The following is a 23,377-nucleotide window of genomic DNA, read 5'->3' on the forward strand; positions in this document are numbered from 1 at the left end:
ATTCCAAGAAAGACATGTCAATCGCGCAGTCGAGTTTACAGCAGCCATGGGAATAGTGACAGTAAAGAAGAAGGGGCCCAATTAGGCCAAACCATGAAGCCACACCTGCGCCCGGAGGGCCAAGTCCAACACCAAGCCAGTATATATATGCACAGTTCAAGTAATGGTAACCTTACGAAGTCCAATCCCCCCCCACCCACCCCAGCATCCCAATCATGCCAGCAGCCATAGGATCCCCAAAAACAACCCCCCCTCACTCCCCTCCCCCCCAACTCCTGGGTGGCAATCAGCCAAACAAGCAATAAGTCAATGGGGAATACCCGATAGGGGAACATCTGAAGGTGCGCGCTGCCACTATCCGGCCCATAGCTCCAATCTGTACCGCCCTCGGTGGAGGCTAGGGCCGAGAGAGCGGTCCTTGGTATACGTTACCACTGGGGTGCGATGTCCAGTAAATGTCCTCACTCGTGTACCTCTCCATCGCCCAAATGGTGTTTCAGCGCCAACCAGCAGATAGGTACAATGTTATCATAGATCAAAGTTCATGAAGGCCATTAGTCTCCTTGGCGTTCTGGAGGTAGTTCATCATTCTCTAGTTCGTCCTCAGGTGCCTGGTCATCTCTGCGTGCTCTCCGGATCGATTTAAGGTAATCCTCGGCCTTCTGCGGGTTGGTGAAGAAGCGTTGCTTGCCCTGATGAGTAATTCTCAGCTTCGCCGGGTATAAGAGTGCATAGTCTATTTGGGCCTCCCGTAGTTTCTTCTTCACTGGAAGGAATTTGCGCCGTTCATCCTGAACCATCGGTGTGAAGTCAGGGTAGATGGAAAATGTGATGCCTTCAAACCTCAGCGATCTTTGTGTCCGGGCTGCTCGGAGGGCCGTGTCGCGATCTCGATAATTCAGTAGTCGAGCAATTATGGGCCTCGGTGGTAGGCCAGGTTGGGGCATAGGTGCCAGCGAACGATGGGCCCTCTCCACTATGAACTGGGATGAGAAAGCTTCCTCCCCGATTGAGCCCTTAAGCAATTTCTCCACATAGAGCTCCATTCTGCCTGTGGCAGTGGATTCCGGCAAGTTAGTAATGCGAATGTTGTTCCGGCGGCTTCGTGCTTCCAAGTCCTCGTTCTTTGCCGCAATTATGCGGAGGAGGTTATCCATTCGTGCCAACTGAGTCGTGTGGGACGCGGCGGCGTCAGTGTTGTCGGAAATTCTTTGTTCCGCAGTCGTGAGGCGTTCCTCATGGCGGTCCACTTTGTGGACCAAGGCATCCAGTCGGGCCGTGACGCCATCCACCTTCTCCACCACGGTAGCAAATCCTTGCCGCATTTCCTGTAGCAGGTTGGTAATGTCCGCAGCAGGGGCAACAGGTGGGGCAGGCTGCGGGGGCGACTCACTGGGCCCCGGGCGCGTCTGCGTCGATGTATTGCCCTTGCGGGAGTTATCGAAGCTCAGTTTTGGCTGGCGAGTGTCAGGTCGCCCCATGGCGGTGCCTCGAGGTAGGCGAGGGTCCAGCTAGGATAGGGAAGGTAGAAAGAGCCAAGTGGGCGATAAACAGCCAGCTGCACGCCAGGAGGACCACAGGTTCGAAGCTCTGTAGTGTCACGCAGCATGTGCCACCAGCAGCGCCATGTGTCCAATGAATGTACAGAGGCAGCAGCTGCCTGCCTTGTCCTCGGCCTCCAGCAGTGGTCTCAGGCACCTGTCAAGCAGCGGGAACTTCGAGGCACCGGGCCCCCCGTTGCGCCGCAGGGCCAGATCCAGGGGAGCGCGCCCCACCAGACACCACCAGGCGCGATGCGACTCACCGGGTAGTATTTTTGATGTATGGCAGTCCGGTATCCCGGTTGTAGCCTTTCGGCGCCTCCAGCGCTTGAAAGCCTCGTAGCGCCGTGCAGGCAGGTAGTGCGGGAAGCGACAAGGGGAGCCCGCCAAGATGTGGTCGCTCCGTCTCCCGGACGATGAAGCCGGCGGGCAGTGCCGCGCAGGTCCGGGCCCGCGGCGCCACTAGGAACAGGCACGGCAGCAGATGTCCCGGCAGGAGCAGCTCTCACTCTGCACCGGCAAGGCTTCGCCCGGGTGGTGAACTAACGCTGGGCCGCCGTGCCCGCTCACCCTTCCCGCCTCCTCCGCACTCCGGTCCGGAGAGGTAAAGCAGGCAAAGCAGGCAAGGCCGCAGTGCGGCCTGGGCACCTCGTGGCAAGCCCCGGGGTCGCGTAGCTGCAGCGGCCGGGCGCCCTCCTCAGTTAGCTCCAGGGCTGGCGTCGGGTAGATTTCAAGAGCCCGTATCTCCGGCCCTGAGGATCACAGCCGCCTCAAACTTTGTACGAGTGTGGGGATCAGTCTCTAGATGCAGGATCCGGTCTTTTGGTGGCAACACGGCACCCCGTGGCGCAGGATCAATGCAGGATTAGTGACCAAGGAGCGGGAGCTGCAGTGCTAGGCCGCCATTCCGCAAGCGCGCCCTCTAGCGCCCCCCCCATCTGTGATATAATATTTTCTATGGCACAATATACATTTTAGTGATAGGCCTTGGCTATATATCTGTAGATCAAATTAGCATTTGAATTGTGAAGGCGAGATGCATTGGCTTTGCAGATGTTTGTTTAGCACCTGGTTACACATAGCTATATCTGTCGGCAATGCTAAGTGTTCGCTTTGCCAATACTTTTTGTAAAACATAGATTAAAAAGTACAAATGAGGGCTACTGAAGTGGGTGGCACAATCAGTGGTGCAGGCCCTCTAGTAGCATTTAATGTACAGGTCCTGGGCACATGTAGTACACTTTACCAGAGACTTATAAGTAAATTAAAAATGCCAATTGTGGATAAGCCAATGTTACCATGTTTATAGTACAGAGCACATGCACATAAGCAAGGTAGAGTGATAAAGTGGTCAGAATCCTAAAGCCAGCAAAACAGGAGGTCACAAGTAAAAAAGTCAGGGAAAACTGCACCAAAGATGCTAGTCTAACAGAGTGTTTTTGCCCACTGCAGGTATCAACTAGTCCTCTCTTGTTGATCTCTCTATAATTATAATTGATTTGTAAAGCTTTTCAGATTGAAATGGTATTGTTTAATTATAGAAAGATCTAATCCCTTCAGACAGCCTGATTATGAACTTGGCGGATAGGATTACTCCATCACAAACATGATTGATATCCCATCAGCCCTATTACATCACATTTGTGATAGAGTATCCAATCTGCCAAAATTGTAATCAGGCCCAGAGTGTTCCACCGGGAATGATTTCTGAGGGCCTTCACCATTGCTTGTGTTTTTTCAAGGCACATACATACTTCTGTAGGTTTATGTCATCCTTTGTCTTCTCCATCAGTTTTTAAAACATAGTCTGTGGGTCTGATACACTGTGTATCTGAACTTGCTAGCTGAATCTTGTACCCTGATTCCCATTTCTAAAGGGGTATCTGCTCCTTGGGTCCAACAAATAAAACCAGCAGGTTCCTGCTAGGTTATCAATGGCATTGGTCTTAAGAACTGTCTGATCTCATTCTGTTGTCAGAGTGGTGTAGTCCACGCACAATCTGATCTCAATGTTTTTCTTGAAATGTTTGCTGAAGCACAGAGCTTGGCAAGACTTCCAAATGAATGCTGCTGCTTTCATACTGTTTAGATAATCTTGCATGTCTTGTTATTAGGGCAAATGTTATGGTTGATCGATTTAGGCTTTTCCTCATTATATTCGGCCAGCTCAAAGTACTTTCATGTCTCACGATCATGAGCATGAGTAGTGGAAGATTTCAGCTGTCCCAGACATGTTGTAGCGAATCCTGGCTTTGTGAAAGCTAGACAGTCATACCTTTGTATGATTGCAGACTTTATTTTCCAGCTGTGCAAAAACAGGACTGTGGCAAGAAGTAGTTCCCCCGACAAACCCACATCACACCTCACCTCCAGCAACTACACTGGGTCCCAGTATTGAAGGATATGCGAATTCAAGCTGCTGACCCACGCACACAAAGCTCTACACAACCAAGGACCCGTCTACATAAACCTTCATAAACCTCAACCTCAACTTCCACCGGCCATCAAGAAGATTATGCTCCACTTCCCTATCACTCACCCACACGCCTCGCAGCCACCGAAGCAGAAGTGGAGGATGCTCCTTCTCCAACATTGCAGCAAAGACCTGGAACAGCCTCACCATGCACACCCGGCCCATCACTTTACTTCTTGAATTCCAAACAGCCCTCAAGACATGGCTGTTCGATTGACCCACAAGTGCCTGGATACCATACCAGGTGATTTGCAGTGGTATATAAAATACTGATTGATTGATAAAATGCAACAAACCCTTTGTGACCTCTGGTGAAGTTGGAATGCAGCAGTGAAGTGTAGAGGGTATGAGTAGGCAAGGCACTCCCTGGGTTGTTACTCAACAAGAACAAGAGTAAACAAAGCTCCTCACAGTTAAGTTATATGTATGCATGCACATCTATACATGTATGTGTGTATATATATATATATATATATATATATATATATATATATATATCAATTTTGTTTATGATCTCACATTTTCATTTATATGGAAATGTAGGGCCTTCATATTGTAGCCCATGTGATTCGAAACTTTTTCTGTAGTGTGATACCAGTGATGTTTTTCCAGGCGTGGGTTAGTGCCAATTGATTGGCTGTTCCTGCGCATACTTACAGTTGTGAGTTTTTTTGGAAACAGATTGAAGCAACTGAGTTTTTTATCTTTCAAGCATGTATTGTAAAGCCGTGGGAAGAGTAAGGAACATGTACTTCATTTATGCTGATGATACCCTAAATGTGCTTCACTGTAACATGACTCCTTCCTGTACTAATAATGATACTCTTGCTAGTTGAACCAGTACTGTCTTGTCTTTAACATAAAACACGAAGGCATTTTGTGATAGCAAAGGTTTCGCCAGACTTTCGTTGGCCATGTTGTTGTCTCCTGACCAATCCCCAACTCTCGTTCACCTCCAAATCATGGCATTTCTGTTGACCAAGACATTTCCTTTTCTAAATGCAGGCTCTAAAAATGTTCTCTTCTGTGCTTCCAAAACGCATCTCATTGATGGTGAGCTCCTCTTTCTCTCCCATTGCAATTTTCCGACCCAAAAATGCATCCATGAATTACATCTAGCGCACCTTTCTCCACACTGTCTTCTTGTGGAGAAGAGACTTACCTTTAAAGCTGAGTGTATCTTCCATCACCAGTACCTGTGCTGTGACACAATTACGATTTTCCAGTAAATATTTCTATCACAGCTTGCAGTACAGTCATTCCATTATTTTCCTAGACAACCAAACACCTCCACTCTTCCACCCAGGGATCAAATAATAGAAACAGAAATGTCCATACGTGGGGAAGAGCTACCTCTCCTGTCATCTGCTCTTCTAGTGGATGCCGCTTTCTCTGGTATGTCAGATATGATGGCACTCAGTTACTTGGTGAATGATAAGAAAACCTGCATCATAATGGGGCAGCCCTAGAGCCAATTGATAAAGTTATTCACATTTCTACCGCCTCAGAAATATGTATTAAGTGATTTATTTTTATGTTGTAGGCCAAGTTCAAGAGCAAAAGAGAGCAAATCATAAATGAGTTTGAGAAGATCCAGGAGTTTTTGGAGAAGGAAAAATCTCGTCACCTCAGCAGCCTGGAGGTGGAAGAGAAGAAGAGTCTGCAGAGCATCAAAGAGAAAGTGACAAAATTGGAAGAACAGCAATCTGTCCTCAAGAGTCTGATCACAGAGATCGAATCAAAGTGTCAACAGCAAGAGGTGGAGTTACTGAAGGTAAGACAAGTTTATAAATCTGAAATGAAGTAAGTCTCCACACTGGTAGTTAGTTGGAGGATACTTTATTAGCTCCAGCCACAGAAACTCCCCGGCAGCAACTGCCGATGCCAGAACACTCCACACTCCTTGTTTCACACAGGGAACGTTCTTGCACCAGAGTTCCCAATTCTAAAGGACCAGATCCCAACACACCTCCCCTTCTTCATGAAACAAAGAAAAAAGGGAGAGAAGAGAAAATAAAAGAAACAAAAAAGGAAGGAATAGAAAGATGAAAAAAAAGAAACAAGGATACAATAAAAAAAAACGGGAAGAAGCAAAGAAACATCATTACCCCACAAACTACTGCATATCATAATCATGAAACATGACAGGTAAACATTTCGTCCTGGAAGACACTCTCCTAGGAGGAACATGATCTGAATGAACAACACCATCCCTCCCATGAACATCAGAGGACACACCAACAGCAGGAGAACGCGTGCCAAGTCTTCTGTTGACTTCATCAACCATAGGTTTAGGAACAATGGAAATGAAAGATTTATTCCACACCCTTCCATCCATCAACACCACCACCCGAACCTTTACCACAGACACCCTTTTAGGAGACGAAAATCGAGATTCACCTTTACGGAGAAAACCCGTTTTTTTAATCTCACCCAATCACCCACCTTAACATCCAAGGAATGACGTGCAGCAGGCCTAGTATCATACTTTGACTGTACAGCAGCACTGACATCAGTCACACCAGACAATTTACCAGTACGACCATTCTTCTACACATCCACTCCTTATTAAGTTTGGAAGGCAATTGTTTCCTCTCGACCATCACTTCTCTTTTGAAGAAGAACAGCACCTAGACCAACATTGCTAGCATCAGTTGAAATAATGCATAAGTCATTGATATTGAACAGTTTAAGCGGACCAGCTTGTACAATCTCATTCTTAATTGATACAAAGTTATTTTGACAATCCTCATCCCATACAAATTTGACATTCTTTTTAAGAAAATTGCGCATGGAAGCAGTCTTGGTGGAAAAATTACTGACAAATTTAGCATAATATTCTACCAGTCCCAAATATGAACGAAGCTGGTCCCTGTTCGTGTGCGTGGGTGCATTCTGGATAGCATCCATAATCTTAAATTTAGGCTCGATACCATTGTGAGAAATGTGGTGGCCCAAGTAATCAACCCCATCTTGTAAAAACGTACATTTATCAGCCCTCAACGTTAACCCGCTTGCTTTAATGATACTTAAAACATGTTTGACTCTCATCATGTTCAAGTTCATTCTTCCCATGAATAAGGATATCATCCTGTAAGAAAACAACTCCAGGAATATCCTTGAACAAGTTTTTCATTAACCTTTGAAAAACAGCCGAAGCTGAGGCAAGGCCGAAGGGCATCCGGATGTAACGGTAAGCACCTTCGGGGTTACGAAAGAAGTCCAGTGTCTAGACTCTTTACTAAGTTCAATCTGATGGTATGCAGAAGAAATGTCTAGGGAAGTAAAAAATTTAGCATTGCCTGGAGTGGTCAACAATTTGTTAATGATTAGGAAGAGGTTGACGATCGACCCAGATGTTAGCGTTTAGGTCTCTCAAATCAACACACATCCTAAGACAATTATCTGATTTGCGTGCCAAAACAATTGGTGCGAGCCATTCAGAACCCTCAATGGGTTCAATAACTCCAGCCGTACATAAACGTTCCAATTCTTTTTTAAGTTCAGGACGAAGACTCAAAGCCACCTTGCGAACTTTGTGTGCAACAGCCTTAGCAACATCCTTGAGAATAATCTGGTGTTGGAAACCTTTGAGTTTCCCTAACTTACCATCAAAAACTTCAGGAAACATATGTTCCCACTTGACACCAAACAATTGGGTCACCACATGAGCAGAAGATTAACCCGGGAACAGATTTATAAAACTCGCTACGGGAAATTACCATGTCAGGATGATTAGGATCCAGCACAATGTTCCGGGCACCTTGCTCATCCCAACCTAAAAGATTAGCTCCATCTTTGACCATGAATACAGTACCAGTGGCAAGATCAGAATGAAATCTGCGATTAGCAACACATTTTCCCAAAACCTCAACCCTTTTCCCACCATAAGCAAAAATGTTAATACTAGATTGCCCAGTTGCACATTTCCTATTTTGTCACAATCCACTGCATTAACCAAAGTAAAAGGAGAACCAGAATCAGCTTAAGAACTTAGAAAGGTATCATTCACAGAGATATGGCAAGAAGGAGATTTCCTTTGGTGAACACCACCTAAGGCAGATAACTCCACCACACCATCCCCGTGAGATGCAGAGGAGGACAGCATAAGTAATTCATAGTTCTCTTCGTCAGAGTCATCAGTGATGGTTTTCACAGTTTGATCCTGGTTACTCTTGGTGGAAGCGACTTTGCACATCCTAGAGTAGTGGCCCTTCTTTCCACAATTGTAACAAGTCTGATTTAAAGCATAACAAAATTTAGCATTGCCAAGATGAGTAGTACTACCACAACGGAAACACATTACATCCTTTTGTTCAGTCTTGGTTTTGCTAGAAGTCACAAAGGAGGAACGTGGAACACCAGAAAGAAAAGACTTCTCAACATTAACAGAAGGCGTCTTAGTTAGTAGGTTTGGAAGTGGATTTCAATAGCTTGACTTCAGTAGAAGAGGTAAGATTGCTCATCTCTTTCACACAAAACTGAGAATTTTCAATGGATCTAGCAAGAGTGAGAGCAGTTTCTAAATCGGGATCATCAGAAGATAGTAATTACTCTTGGATTTTCTTGTTGGAGGTCTTTTCAATTAACTGATCCCGAATGATTTCATCCCTGAACTCTCTATAATTACAATTGACAGCAAGAATCCTGAGCGCAGCTACAAAATCATCAATCGATTCGCCAGGAGTTTGAGCACGCTGGAGAAATTTGTGACGTTCAAGAACAACGTTCCTTTTGGGACTAAAACGTTTGTCTAAAGTTTTGATGACCGTAGCATAATCATCCACCAACCAGGAGTCACAATTATCTCCACCACTCACTAAGGTGCTCACAGTTTCCATGGGTAGAGTTTTTAAAACACTTCTGCCTTCAGCACTAAGGTTATAAATTAATAAAGCCTTCTTTTTCTTAGAAGTAAAAGTCTCTCCGTCAATTGCCTCAAGATACGCCGCAAAAGTATCTTTCCAGTCATCCCACTTAACAGGAAGTGTGCCAGCAGATTGCAGAAAGGGAGGAGGTGCCAAAAGTGAACTACTGCAACTGGCACTGCAGAACACGAAAGTGGAAACTGTGTGCATCAGCGGTGAAAACAGTGAAACTGAGACTTATTGAGTAACACAAAGCACATTCACAGCTGGGCGCATACAACATGAAGCGCATTCATAGCTGAGCACAACTGATGAAAGGCTGTGCGTGTCAGCGAGGTTGCCGTGGAGACGGTGAACAAAATGGCCGCACGCAACTTCTGTACGTTGCGTGCGCGTCACAAAGAAGAGTAAGGCAATGCGTAGGCGTGACGATGCGAGAGTGAGCTCAATCGCGCGCCGAACAGCAAAATAGCCGAAAAATACCTCAAAATGAAGAACACGCCAACACACAGGCATCAGCAAGGGTCGGAGTCCGCCACAACCACGAGTAATGGACTTGCAGGAACCGTAGAAGTCAGCGCAGGCACACGAAGCAAAACTAGTGATCAGAAAGCGGAGCAGTTCGTCATACCTAAATCCATCGATGGGGTGAACTGGAAACTGGAATCATCGTCGCCAGTGAAATGAAGTAAGTCTCCACACTGGTAGTTGGTTGGAGGATACTTTATTAGCTCCAGCCACAGAAACTCCCCGACAGCAGCTGCCGATGCCAGAACACTCCACACTCCTTGTTCCACACAGGGAACGTTCTTGCACCAGAGTTCCCAATTCTAAAGGACCAGATCCCAACAAAATCTAGAGAACAAAAAGATCACCAAACAGTCATCAGTGTCAGAAAGTATCAACCGTATAAATTTGATCCATTGAGAATGATAAATTCTTCTAAACCTCTCTGACCGCACTTCTAACTATGCACAAAGTAATGTGTTGGTTAAAAGTATAGCCAGAAAAAGGTGAATGGTACAGCTTCAGGGATTTTATAGAGAATGCTCAGCAACTGATTTCTGAAATAGTACAAGGTGTTCAGTTAAACATTCTGTTGTATCTCCAACTCTCTAAGGGTTAAGGAAACTGCATTTCACTGCAGACAGCTATGATCTGTGTTATGTGAACATGCTCTGTAATTTATGATGCATTCTTAGCAGGCTCATACATTGCAGCATAATAAATGTACATTAGTATTATCAAGTTATCCTGACAACAAACATTCACTTTTTCACCCTTTATCTGTAACTTAATACCAAAGGAGCTTCAAAAGACTGTGAAGAGCTGAGAATCCTTTTTGCTCCCTATCTCGAAAGATGCACAATATGTGAGTTCATAATCCTTAAAGGATGACTTCCGAAATAGTGTTAGAAAGTATGAGTTTAAAGATAAATGGTTTCTCTAAGTCTTTCATAGACTTCCATTGTTAATAACACGCTGCAGCAACTTTGCATCTGGAGTATCTATCAAGGACCCTCTGGACCAGGAGGAACATTTACTTTGTGCCTTCAAAATGTCTGCCACTGCTTGCATATCACGTGAGAGCCCTGTAGCTTCATGTGACATTGACATGTAGTTTCCTTGACTGTGTTTGTGTGTTTCATGTGTTGCGACCAGAGACTCCATGAAGCCTCTCTCCAAGTCATTTCAACTCTCTGTGCCCTACCACCAGCCTTTCTGCTTCACAATGCGTGTACCAGTTGACGGTTTGGTGTATTAAACCTTCACAAGTCGAGCATGAAAAGATCAGTGCAGCTAGTGGAGAAGGCCACTTAACAGCCTGATCACAAAGACAGGGAAAACAACAGTGGTAGGATGTGGAGTTACATGGCCAATGAAAAAAATGCAGTACACTCAAGCAGACCACCTGCCTCCAGTGCCATTTTGGCCACTACACTTCTTCACATGGTCTGAAGAGAAGCTAAGCTAGGCAGCACTGCCTACCCTGTCTGTCTCTGCCAAGTGTCGGTGGACATATCAGTGAGAAATATTGTATCATCTTTACCAGGTTGCTTAAGTTCAGTATTACTGTGTTCCATTCCCAGGCTCTCTTTTTCTTTTCACAATATTTTTAACAAATCTTTATCATTGGTATTGCTCCAATAAAGTCAGTACAGCCTAGCAACGATTGCAGGTTTGGAAATTCACGAATTTGATGTGCCTTGCAAACATAGAGTGAGCTTATAAATGTAGGGTTAGTGGATGTTTGATCCCACAAATGTAGAGTTAGATAATGTTTGATCTCACAAATGTAGGGTTCTATCTGTTTGATCTCACAAATGTAGGTAGGGTTTGTGGATGTTTAATCTCACAAATGTAGAGTTAGGGGATGTTTCATCTCACAAATGTAGAGTTAGGGGATGTTTCATCTCACAAATGTAGGGTTAGTGGATGCTTGATGTCTATATGAGACCCTTTTTTAAGACAAGGCTGATACCCAGCTTCTAGCTTGGCTGGTTTAAGATGTACCATCTTCCTTTTAAATTCCTAACCCATGCCTGAATGAGATCCACTGACATCCAATGATGGACGTGTGCCAACGGGCTCGGGACGAATGGGGAGACACTGAGCCCCTTTCAAGTAACCAGCAATAAACTCAGGTGGCAAAATTCCATTTGTCTCTTGTTGCTTGGAATGGGGCGTTCTACCCCAGCATAGGTTCAATCTCTTGAGGGCCAAACTTCACTCTTCCAGCGCGGCAATGGGAAAATGCTTTTGTAAGTGTCAATGATCCGACTTGGCTGAATTGGAAGTTGGTCTCTGCGTTATTTGGATCTTAAGCTTTGATCATCCGTAGCTTGCACTATCACCTAGTGAACTGGTTCATAACCTTTCAACTTTTGTGGACCTCCACACAATCGCTACTGGAAGTTGGAGATCCCTCGATAAGATATTTCTACGGATTGAACCTCCAAAACAATGCACAAAATACAGGAACAAGTATACATCTAACTAATTACAAAATAATGTATTTATTTGACAAAGAATCATTCAAAAGTCAAAATGTTAGTTTTATGAGAAGTTTGAAGCGTTTCAGAATGTACTTTTATTTTTAAAAGATGAATTTATATGATAAGCTGTAGAATATCGCTTAACCGTGTTTGCTCCGAATGCTTGCTCTCCTTTTGTCAGAACGCAATTGTTGCTTAAAATCAATTGTTCATTCTAGATTCTGTTTTGCGTTACTTGATTGGCTCCCACAAATCAGTAAAAGGATACAAGCTTAATTTTTAGCCTACAATATCAATCTCCTTCACCTTTGCAGAGTATGTATAGCTTATAATTCTGCCACTATTATTATTTTTTTTTAACAGCCATGGACCCCCTGAAGATGCATTGTGGACTCCCATGGTCCAAGGACCACAGATTAAGAACCCCTGATTTAAGGGATCTACAAAACTATTAGTGGTGACACTTGGTGATGTGGCCTCTATGAGCTATTCGGAGATCTTGAGGATAGAGTGTGAGCCTTGTACTTGCAGTGGTACTTTCCTACGAAAAGCCGGATTTTACTTTGGAACGTTACTTCCCCAGGGCATCAGCCTGAGACAGAGAGCACCAAAAGCAGCAACTGCAGTGATTGATACAATGCCCCAAAGCATTGAGAACTTAGTTGAAAACTACTGCAAGGAGTCCGTGATTTTTAGGCTATTCCAACCGGAAAACAAATACCAAAAAAAATGTTTATTGATTAGCGAAGCAATCACTGATTACAGAGTTCCAGGGTTCAAAGTTTGAACATGGATCTTGTCAGGTTTTTGGTACAAAGATTCCTCTAGCCCTTCACAGATCCAAGGGTGGTCTTATCAGCGACTTCCAGGAATTAGATTAATTTACCTTGTGGTCAGATGTTTGTTTGGACTTCTCGATCCTATACATGCAACCTTTAACATGGATTTTGTCATGATGATTTGACATTTAGCTGTAACCCCTGAGGTTAGAAGGTCGCCAAGTGTGTAGTTTAATACAGGGGCGATGTTTATTTTTTCACAGAAAATAATAATTGAGACTTTATGAAACTGTAATTTCAAAAAATGAAAAAAACAGATATAATGCACTCCAAGTGTATTAACCATGGAATGTGATTGGATAAGCATCTATAGGCAGCTTTAGCCTGACCGAGTGACTCTATGAATTCTAGGATTCCAGGTGCATCACTTCTGGCAAAAACAGGTCCTTCTAAGGTGGGCCGAGGTACTCCCAGGATTGAGAGTGCCTGATTCAAAAGAGGTTGGCCCACACAGAGCCATGCAAGAAAGAAGAAAGACAAGAATACATTTCTATGTCCTTGAGCTGAGGACCACCTAATGCAACTCTTGTGAGTCCGGCTCAGTGGTGACTGAGAGCTATGAGGCCTTCAACATCAACATCTATCAGACCGAAGGGCACAAACAAGCAGCAGTTTTTGTTGGTGCATACTTCATGCAGAGGGGGTGTGGGACAAGCATGTATAGCTTGAATATTACAGAGAACAGCCAGACACCTAGAACAGAGAGAGTAGGCAGTCAATACTGTCTGGCCGCTTGTGTCCAGTGGCCTTAATATTGAACCCTTTCCTGGCACAGATTCACAAGTAAAGGAGTTCATTCATTCAAGCCAGTGCATGTGGACATATTTACTACATTAACTGAAGATGTATTTTTTTTTTTCAAGAGGCCAGGATCTGTGATACAAACACAAGATTCCCTCCTCCCAGACATTGTGTTCTTCCCCTACCAGATGTCTGTGTTTAAGAATGCCAAACTATTAGTCTTATTCCTGAGAATCTTATTGCTATATTACATTTAAATTTGTTGTCTGTTTTGTGGCCTGGCCTTGTGTTCTTTGACCCAGATTACAGAAGTGACATTGGTTTATATACATTAAGAGTACCACAACAGACCTGTGTTTCATAATGGCTAATGTAAACATTTGTATACCCTACTGCTCCCACTATGAATGTATTTTCCCTCATGGGACCCTAACCTATATCAGCGAGGAGGTGAGCTACTGCTCCAGAGCCCAGAAAAGAGGTGCCCAGCTCCATACTGAGTCCTAGGGCCCTGGGGAGTAGCCCATTTCACAACATGCAGAAGATATTCCACTTCTATACAATGATTTCCTTTTCAGAACAAATCCTAATTTGAACAAAGACTATCGATTTTGTTAGTGTACGTTGGTTTGGTTCTAGACTCTTATTACATTGAACACATTCATATTTTAATCAAGAAAATCTGTGCCTAGCGCTTTACCTATGAAGTTTGATGATAAAAATGTGCATTAGTGAATCTATTTGTTTTATATGTGTAAACTTGTGAGTGGTGTTTTTAAAATATACATTTTGTTGTGAACATAAACTCCGCTAGTTCTATGTTGATCTGCTTGTGCTTCTCTCCCCAGGATGTGAAGAGCACACTGAGAAGGTATGTTTATTTTCCATTAATAGCTCACAAGATACAAAAAATCGAGGAACCATTACAAATACTTATTTCACACTACAGTCTTACTTGTGTGTTTGTGTCTTTTGGGTGAGTTTTTTGATAGATCACCATCTTCAAACTAGGTGCTAACAGCATCGTTTTTCTAAATCTTTTTCCATAAGAGGTACTTGTTTTATCACAGATATTTAAAAAAAGGTTAAACTTATGAGAGAGAGGGGAATGTTGCCAGCCCCTTATGTGTTGCCCCCTAATACCATACGTTCAGTGTTGTGGCCACTGGAGTATTTAAGAATACCTTAGGTGGTCTATGTGATTTCCACAGCCAGCTGCCTACCAGCATGATCTAAGTGTACCCAAAGTCTGTCTGATTCCCCCCCTTCAACCATTCTGTTAACGCTTGCATTTTTGTGGCCTTATAGTACATGTGTGAGTATGTGTCATACCTCTTTTGGGCCTGGCATGTTGCAATAATATGGTAAGAATCCTAGCCCTGGTTTTGTTCCATATGAACATTGTAAGTTGTTTCTATATTTGTTCTAGGAACACACCTTCGACTGGGATGGGCAAAGCCTCCAAAAGGTATAGGAATCTCAGCAGAAAATTTATTTTTATGACATCTATTTGTGCCAGCCAGAAATATATAGTTGTGCCCACCTAGTCATGTTCTGCTTAATTGAAGTAGACAGATGTAGGTAGTTAGTTTTTAATAGGTGTCATAGTGGGGTAATTACGACAACTAAATATTTAATTTGCCGTTCTGCCCATTTACTCAGAATTGTCTTTTTAAGTTATGTGTTGTTTCATACCCCAGGGGCAAATTTAATAGTCCTGACTTCTCCGGGTCTATCTTCTATCCTTGTACTGTTTCATTGTTTGCTATGACCACTGGTAAGGATTTCTCTGAGGAGACCAGAGTAAGAAAAATATAGTCCGCATATACCATAATACTAATGTTATGTTTTCCAAATGTGAACCCTTCTATAACGAGCAAATGTCTTGTCTTAGTTCATTGTGCAGAGTAATGGAGACAGGGGGTAGCCCTGAGGAAACACTCCACAAATATATAGGGTGTGACAGACCACACTAAGGGTTGTTTGTAGTTTTTGCCACCATCTTTAAATAGTTAGATCCAAGGACCATCCAAAACATCACTCCTTGCAGAAAGGTCCAGTCCACACGGTTAAAGACGTTTTCCACTTCCAAGGCAAGTAGTATTGCCAGCACTTTCTTCTTGTTTTTTTTTGCCCAGATGGACAATCCTACATATGCTGTTGTGAGTATGTCTCCCATCCAAAAATCTGCTTTGATCGAGGTGTATCAATTTATTGAGGGTTTACTCCAACATCATTGCCAGTGCCTTTGTATACAGCTTAGCATCTATATTAAGGCGAGCAATAATCCTAAGAGGAGCATAGTTTTTTTTTTAATCACTGCACGGCTTATGCAAGACCTTATTTGTTACCCTCTCCATTAAAGGGGCTATCGCCTTTCCTGCACGGCTGCTAAACAGAGCAGCAAGTCTGGGGAGTAGTCTATTAGCATATATTTTATAGAAAGGAACCCCAAATTCATCCTGTCCTCTGACAATATTATTCTTCAACACATTTATTACCCATCTTGCGTCATCATCCACAATTGAGGCCCCCAGCTTTTCCTCTTGATATCCTATAATTCAGGGCAAACAGCTTCTCTAATTATTAATCATTTGTTGAGCGCAACTATCACCCAGCGGGCATCTTGGCACTGGTACTATTAAAATTTAGCACTGTGTCACTCTAATATAACCCTCTATTTCCAGGGAAAGAGCCAGATGTACGACCCTAAATTTCATGCGCAAACTGGTTTGCCCATGTATAATTCCTATTTAGCGAGTCACAATTTTTTTGCGATTCTCTACATAGGAATTGCGAGTCACTATTAGGAAGGGGCGTGCCAAGGGCATCCCTTCCTAATAGCGAGAGTCTATACCCTAGGTAGGAATGATTTGCAACCACAATTACGGTCGCAAAACACTCACAATTTAGCGCCCTCTTCAAGAGGGCTGTAATGCACTCGCAAATTGGACCCCAGGTGACGCCTTCCCCTTTGCAAATGCAGGGGACAATATTTTTTAGGGGCAGGCAGTGGTCCCCCCAATTAAATGAAAACGTTTCATTATTTTTTTTAAATGCATCCAGTTTTCCTTTTAGAAAAGAGGGCTGCATTAAAAAAAACTGCTTTATTTAAAAGCAGTCCCAGACATGGAGGTCTGCTGAGCCTAGCAGGCCACCATCCCTGGGAGGGCCAGTCATTCCCAATGAGGTCGCAAATTGCGAGTGCTTCATGAATATTGATGAAGCTCCCAATTTGCGACCCCATTGGGAATCGCAAACAGTGTCTCAGACACTGTTGTACATGGCAATTTGGAACTTGCAAATTGCGACTCGCAATCGAGGGCAATTTGCGAGTAGCAAATTGTCATGTTCGTACATCTGGCCCAATGATTTTATATTATTCCTAAAACTGAACAGGTCACTGTTGGGTCTTAGGAAGAGTGGGAGGTCATTCCATAGTTGAGCACCTTTGACCTAGAAGGTTCTGCCTCCAAGTAGTGTTTTTTTAAAAGAAGGAAAAGATGCTTGACCAGCATGGGATGAACTTAAGGTTTGTGCAGGCCTATAGAGTTCAACTTTCTGCTGTAGAGCTTTGGGTCCCGTGCAATTTACTGCCCTATGCAGTATGCATAAAGCCTTAAAAATGCACCTTTCTTTTACTGGCAACCAGTGAAGTTTCTGCAGTGTCTCAGTTGCAGAGTTCTGTCTTCCTTTGTTTAGTGCAAGCTTGGCAACCAACACCTGAATCACCATATAAAGCTAGGGGAGCAAGGGGACAATTTTTGACTACCAAAATTCATACTGAATGTGCTATGTTCAGATCCTAATTTGTCGGCCATGGCCAACATTTTGCTGGGAGTTGATGTTGTAGTTTCACTGGGGAGCAACCCAGAAATTCTGTTTTATCTCCGTTGAATTTTAACATGTTATCATCCAGTCACTGGTCCATCTCTTTCAAACAGGAGTGTAGATTGTTTGGTTGGTTTGGGTCTGATTTGTCCAATGATATTGATCCAGCGTGGGCCCAATAATTTGGCCAGGGACGAACACTCAAATATTTCATTTACTTTGGTCCATGCACATACACCAAAGTCCCTGTGGCGCTGGTGTCAAGTTTACAAATGTCTTACCACTTCATATTCAATAGTTGAAATTTTGGACAGTTCATATTCTACACAATAAACCTTCTCGTTCAAATTTCCATCTTCTTGGTCGATGGGCCAATTAGTTGAAAAATTGAAAGCAACTGTTACTCAAATAATAAACAGACAAAAATAAACACAGACTCATTGTTTACAATTTGTTAAATTTATCTAACTCAAAATGCATTAGTCTTTAAAATTACCGTATGTGAGAAAATACGCTCTAAACCGTCAACAAATTATCAATCTCAAGATAAAATAAGTTGCATGAGGGGATAGATAAAGACAAAAGTAAAACAATCCTGGATTAAAATCCAGGAAGAAACCGTGCACAGCCTCTTCACTCGTTGAGTGTATTCAAAATATGATCTGTCAAATGTTAGCAAAGCTACGGCTTAATATCACATGTTATTAGAAACATTTACAAACTGAACATTATATCTTGAAACAAATAACATAATAATGTGAATCTCTACAATGTATTCTTGAATTCATATTTATTTCTTGTTCATGGAGATTGTTGAGTTTTCACAAAATCCAAAGCGTATGGCATTGATTTTTCACATCTACATATCCCAATGCATTTCGGGCTTCCAGTGCGCCCTTCATCAGGGGAATTTACAAAACGGATTTAGATAGGATTATTTAAAAGAGGGAGCAGCGTAACGCTACAGGTTCATAATATCACGGTCAGGGAAAATAAACAAGCACAATGTTCATGACCTAAATGAAAAGTAAAGATGCCCAATTACCAAGCAACGTGGTGTTTTTGAAAATGAACGGGTGGAGCCTAAAGGTGCCTACACTGAAATGTTCACCAAAGATGTGAAGTGGAATGAAAAGAAAAGAAGATCAGAACATTGAAAAAAACGAAAGCTGTGCTTACCGAGTGATCTCTCTTTTGGGAGATACCGGACGGATATCTTGGCCGATTATATTCAATCAGGTACTGTATGTCAGTGGCTCTGTTAGAATTATGAGAAACGTGGGTTCAATACGCGGTACTTAGATGTTAAACCAAAGGTGCAAAATATGCTCGGTACGGGAACTTACCCAATTAGAGCAAAAACGGGAACCGCGGGAGCGAGAGGCTTGTTACCGCGACCCCTATAGTGAGAAATGCTACCATTAGTACGACGGCCCTTCAGTTATTTATGTCACACGTAGAGCGAAAATGAGTATCACGGCACTCACCAGCTACAGCCTTTTGTTGGTGCGGCAACCGATACGGTCCTGCTGATATGAATGACAGTTCTGAGAGTTTGGCGTGTCTTGTTAGTAGTGAATGTGGACATAGTGATAGAAAAGGGACTTAAAAGGCGCTACGTGGCGGCCATCTTAAACTAGTACGAACTGGTGTGCAGAAAGATGAGAAATTACGAAAAAGAGGTAACGAGGTGATTCACCAAGGTGGGCTGATGAAACAAACATATTCCAACAATTGTAATGACACTGCAGGTTTGGGTCCATATATATTGATGCAATGATAATGTAAATATTTACAGTCGTGAGTCATAACAAGATCAAAAGTGTAGAAAAGGAACAGCGATATAAAATCACAATGTGAACATATACATGACAATTATTCCAGTGGTAAACATATAAGCATCATGTTACTGAAGGCATATTAGTTTAATGTATATGCACATGAGGAGAAAATATATGGAGCATTTACAGGTTCACAAGAAACAAGCTAGCTCAAATTTATCATTGAGCCCAGTTGGGGTTAAGGTTTGCATATGCCAAATCCAGTGTGTGTCACGTTGTGATAACAACTTGGCATTGTCGCGCTCTTGGCTGGGTTCCAACAGCTCAAGAACACTGAATCGTAACTGTGTTATATTGTGTTTACAATTATTCCAGTGTTGTGCTATTGGGTAACTGCTGTTATTGGTTCTTATTCGGCTCTTGTGCTCAGTTATGCGTGTTCGTATGGCACGCCAAGTTTTACCTATGTAATATAGGTCACAAGGACATTTTATATAGTAAATTACGTGGTTGCTGTTACAGGTTGCATTATACTTCAAAAGTATAGGCTTCCCTGATCTGGGGTGATGTAAAACTTTGCCTGTGATGGCATTGTTGCAATTCGAGCAGTTTAAGCATTTAAGAAATCCTTTGTGTGTTGTTGTTATTACAGTGGGATTTTTGTTCAGAATTTATTTGAGATTTTTCGATCTCTTGTAAGCAAACAAAGGGGGTGCTGTAAACATCCCTTTAAAATCAGGTTCTGACTGAAGTAGTGACCATCTCTTCAATATTATGGATTTCACTCTTTTGGACTGTGTTGAGAGTGTTGATACAAACACTCCTCTAGGTGTAGTTGAAGGTTTGTTACTTTTCTGTAAAAGATCTTCTCACCTCAGGGCTGCTACCCTAGAGGCTGCCTGCTCCAGAACTGTGTCTGGGTATCCTCTTTGTCTGTATTTGTCTTTACAAACCTCTATTGTTTGCATGCCAGTGGTTTCATCTGAGTTAATGCGCTTAATTCGCAGAAACTGCGAATATGGCAGGTGGCGCTTTAGTGACCAGAGGTGAAAGCTGTTGTACGCTAAAGCATTATTGCGGTCAGTACCCTTGGTAAAAATGGAAGTCATTATTTTGCCATTAGAGAATAGTGATCAAAACATCCAAAAACAGAATCTGTAGTGTTTCAATTTGATGAGTAAATTGAATGCGTGGATTGATCATACCTAGTTGTAGAATGTTATTATGCAAATCGTTGCATGAGCCTTGCTAAATGATAAGTATGTCGTCAATGTATCGTTTGAAGACAATGAGATCAGAGGTCCAATGGGGTTGATTCAGGATGAATTCCTGTTCGAACTTCATCATGAAGATATTCGCATAGCTGGGGGCTCCTGAAAAGTCCATAGATGTACCATTGGACTGGAGGAAGAATCACCTATTCTTTATACCCTTACCATACAGATTCCATCCCACTAAAGTTGCTAAAAAAACCTTTCTAGCTACAGAATTGGTCAAAAACTGAGGCGGATGATCACCCTATCATTAAGTCATACTTCTTTGACTGACCCCATTGTCAGACTTTGCCGTTTCCTACATATCCAGTATACATCCCTATTCCAGGTGAAAGTATTGACTTAAGGACAAATTTTAATACATTCATCATTTTGTGAATTTTCACACGGAGTTTACTGGAGTTGGCTGCTCGTCAAGCGTCATGTCCTTCACCGTGTCATGCTCTTTCAGCTTGTTCAGCGTTTTCAGCCACACAGTCACGTGGTTGATGCGCGCTTCAAGTTTCACCCATCACAGTTCGGCTAACTTAACCCAAAATGGAGACTCGTCCATTTACTAAAAGAACAGAAAGCAAACATTTATAATAATATAGCAATGAAATCTTCACTGTTAACCACCCACCTTAACTCTAGTCCAGGTTAACAGTTATCCTAGCATAGCATAAACAAAAAGCGGCATTAATAATTATGACAAAGCAACACATGTCATGTCTTTTTAATACATATACATGCAATATACCATGCAATACATTCATAACACGTTCTACACACAGTACTATTACAGACTTAGTTATTTACGTATTGTTAGGATTAATTCCATGCCTATTGCTAAGCAAATTCCCCATGTGTGGTGTGTAGCTGCATGTTAATTCTAATTTCTACTTAAAATTAGTACGTATTTCATGGGTACTCGATTACTCGATACAAGTGGGTTTCTTTCTTTTTTTTTAATCCTCGCTCCATCAATTCCCCCATCTGATGGCTTTTGAAGCCATCATAAATACTCCCCATACAGAGTGCCACCTTTCATTTTATCTAGAGTTTAGTATCTTTCTCTTCTTTCATGGCACTCTCATTTAGTCTTTTCATTATATCATAATACTCTTCATTTATCTCTTTTAGTTCTATTTCAACTCTTTTTCTTTCTTTCTTTTTATTCTTTTTAATTTGATAACATTTTTCTTCCTTTTATGCTCTTACAACATTTATACGCTATCATTATTATTAAAACTATTACTGCTATTGAAAGTTCTGGCATTACTATCTTTCAGAAAAGACTTTTCCAAAACATTGAAAACCAGTTTCTCACAGCTGTAATACTCTTACTAACTTTCTCCCAAACACCGTCAACCTCTGGTTGGGTTACATCTTTATGCAACTTAGTTATGTTCCTAATATATCCTTCTATCTCTTTACTTTCATCAGGGATATAGGTACAACAGTTTTGTATTTTAAACGTTCTACAGACTCCACCCTCCTTTGCCAAAATAATGTCAAGGGCAAGTCTATTTTGTAAAACCATTGATCTTACTGTCACCATTTCGGTATCAATCATTAAAAATCCACCAGAAGAATCTGTTGATAACCGATCAACTACTGTAGAAAGTTTTCGAATTTTATGTGAATTTAGGACTATACCAAATGAGGGTATTAGTGCAGAAAATAAGTCACCTATTATTTCAGAAAAACCTGCTCTCCTTTTACGTGATAATCCTTGCTTTATTTCATTGACACTATGATCTCTTTGGTCTATATGATAGACCTTTGAAAAAAAACAATCCTAAAGTAACAACTCCCATACCAGCGAGCAGGTAACCTGTAATAGGCTTTCCTTCCACACACATAATATGTCCCAGGAAAAACAGGTCAGTTCTACCCTTTAATCCACAATCTCCAAGAATTTTGAAAGTATGCTCACATTCACTAAAATAATTGTTATAGTTAGTCTTTGCTCTCAACAAACATAACTTTCCTTTCTGTGACCAGTCCAGATACATTGCAGCATAGTTAAAATATTATTGTACGCATACTAATGGCTTGGTAATATAGAAAAATTCACCCATATATAACGTGCATGTTTCCCACTTTCTACTTTGTTCAGTTCTCGTATAATTGGGACTTTAGAAAATACTAAGTCTACATCTGTATATTGATACTCCAACTTACCTTTCATGTAAAATAGACTACGAAGTACACTACATGAAACAGCATATGTTAAAGACAGATGATGGTAGGTTATACCCTCAGAGACCGATGATGGTAATTTCATGCAAACATACCAATCGCTCACATTCATGGTTTAAATATACTCATACAACAGTTTAGTAAACACATTCAAAGAAAAGTTATTAGTTGATTAATTATGATGGAAAATACTTCTATCTGATTGCTTTTCATTAGTTTTCGTTATCTGTTTGGAAACATCTTTCATTAGAGACCTCATTAGTGTTATTTCCATTGTTATTCACATTAAAATTGGTATGACAACAATTAGTAAGATCCACAAGGATGTTAGTAGAAAGACATTACATAATCAAAATGTAATACATCTACATTTTAGTTTAGATTTTGGTTGACCAGTCACTTTTCTTCCTGCCATTTTAGTATTCTATAAAAATTGGAAACTTTCTAAAAAATATTCTGTGTTAAGGCCTAAGAGAAATCCAATAAAACTTTTATATCTATCTCTCTATAAAATATTCTGTGTTAGGGCCCAAGAGAAATCCAATAAAACTTTTATATCTATCTCTCTATCTCTCTATCTATCTATCTATCTATCTATCTATCTATCTATCTATCTATCTATCTATCTATCTATCTATCTATCTATCTATCTATCTATCTATCGGAGTAATCATACACCTGATGACGTTTGTCTTCACCTTCCTTGGCTATTTGTGAGTCCACAGATGACTTGACCTGACAACATTTCCTCCACCTCAATTTGTAACAGGTCTTACTAAAGTGGACTTAATTTATTCTCATCTTCCTTTTCAGTATCACTACTCTTGTGTTCCTCACTTAGACCTAAAC

General features: G+C 41.8%; 1 protein-coding gene across 2 annotated transcripts in view; it reads left to right on the forward strand.

The window, feature by feature from the left end:
- The window catches only part of LOC147717623 (E3 ubiquitin-protein ligase TRIM39-like), a 210,172-nt gene that overhangs the window by 50,963 nt on the left and 135,832 nt on the right, over positions 1-23,377 (forward strand). For both annotated transcript variants that reach the window (XM_086924419.1, XM_086924420.1), the window contains exons 3-4: positions 5,558-5,788; positions 14,307-14,329. In XM_086924419.1, the coding sequence (XP_086780545.1) occupies positions 5,558-5,788; positions 14,307-14,329 (254 nt within the window). The remainder of the gene's footprint in view (positions 1-5,557; positions 5,789-14,306; positions 14,330-23,377) is intronic.

This window comes from Lissotriton vulgaris, chromosome 5, assembly GCF_964263255.1.
Source record: "Lissotriton vulgaris chromosome 5, aLisVul1.2, whole genome shotgun sequence".
Classification (NCBI taxonomy): Eukaryota; Metazoa; Chordata; class Amphibia; order Caudata; family Salamandridae; genus Lissotriton; species Lissotriton vulgaris.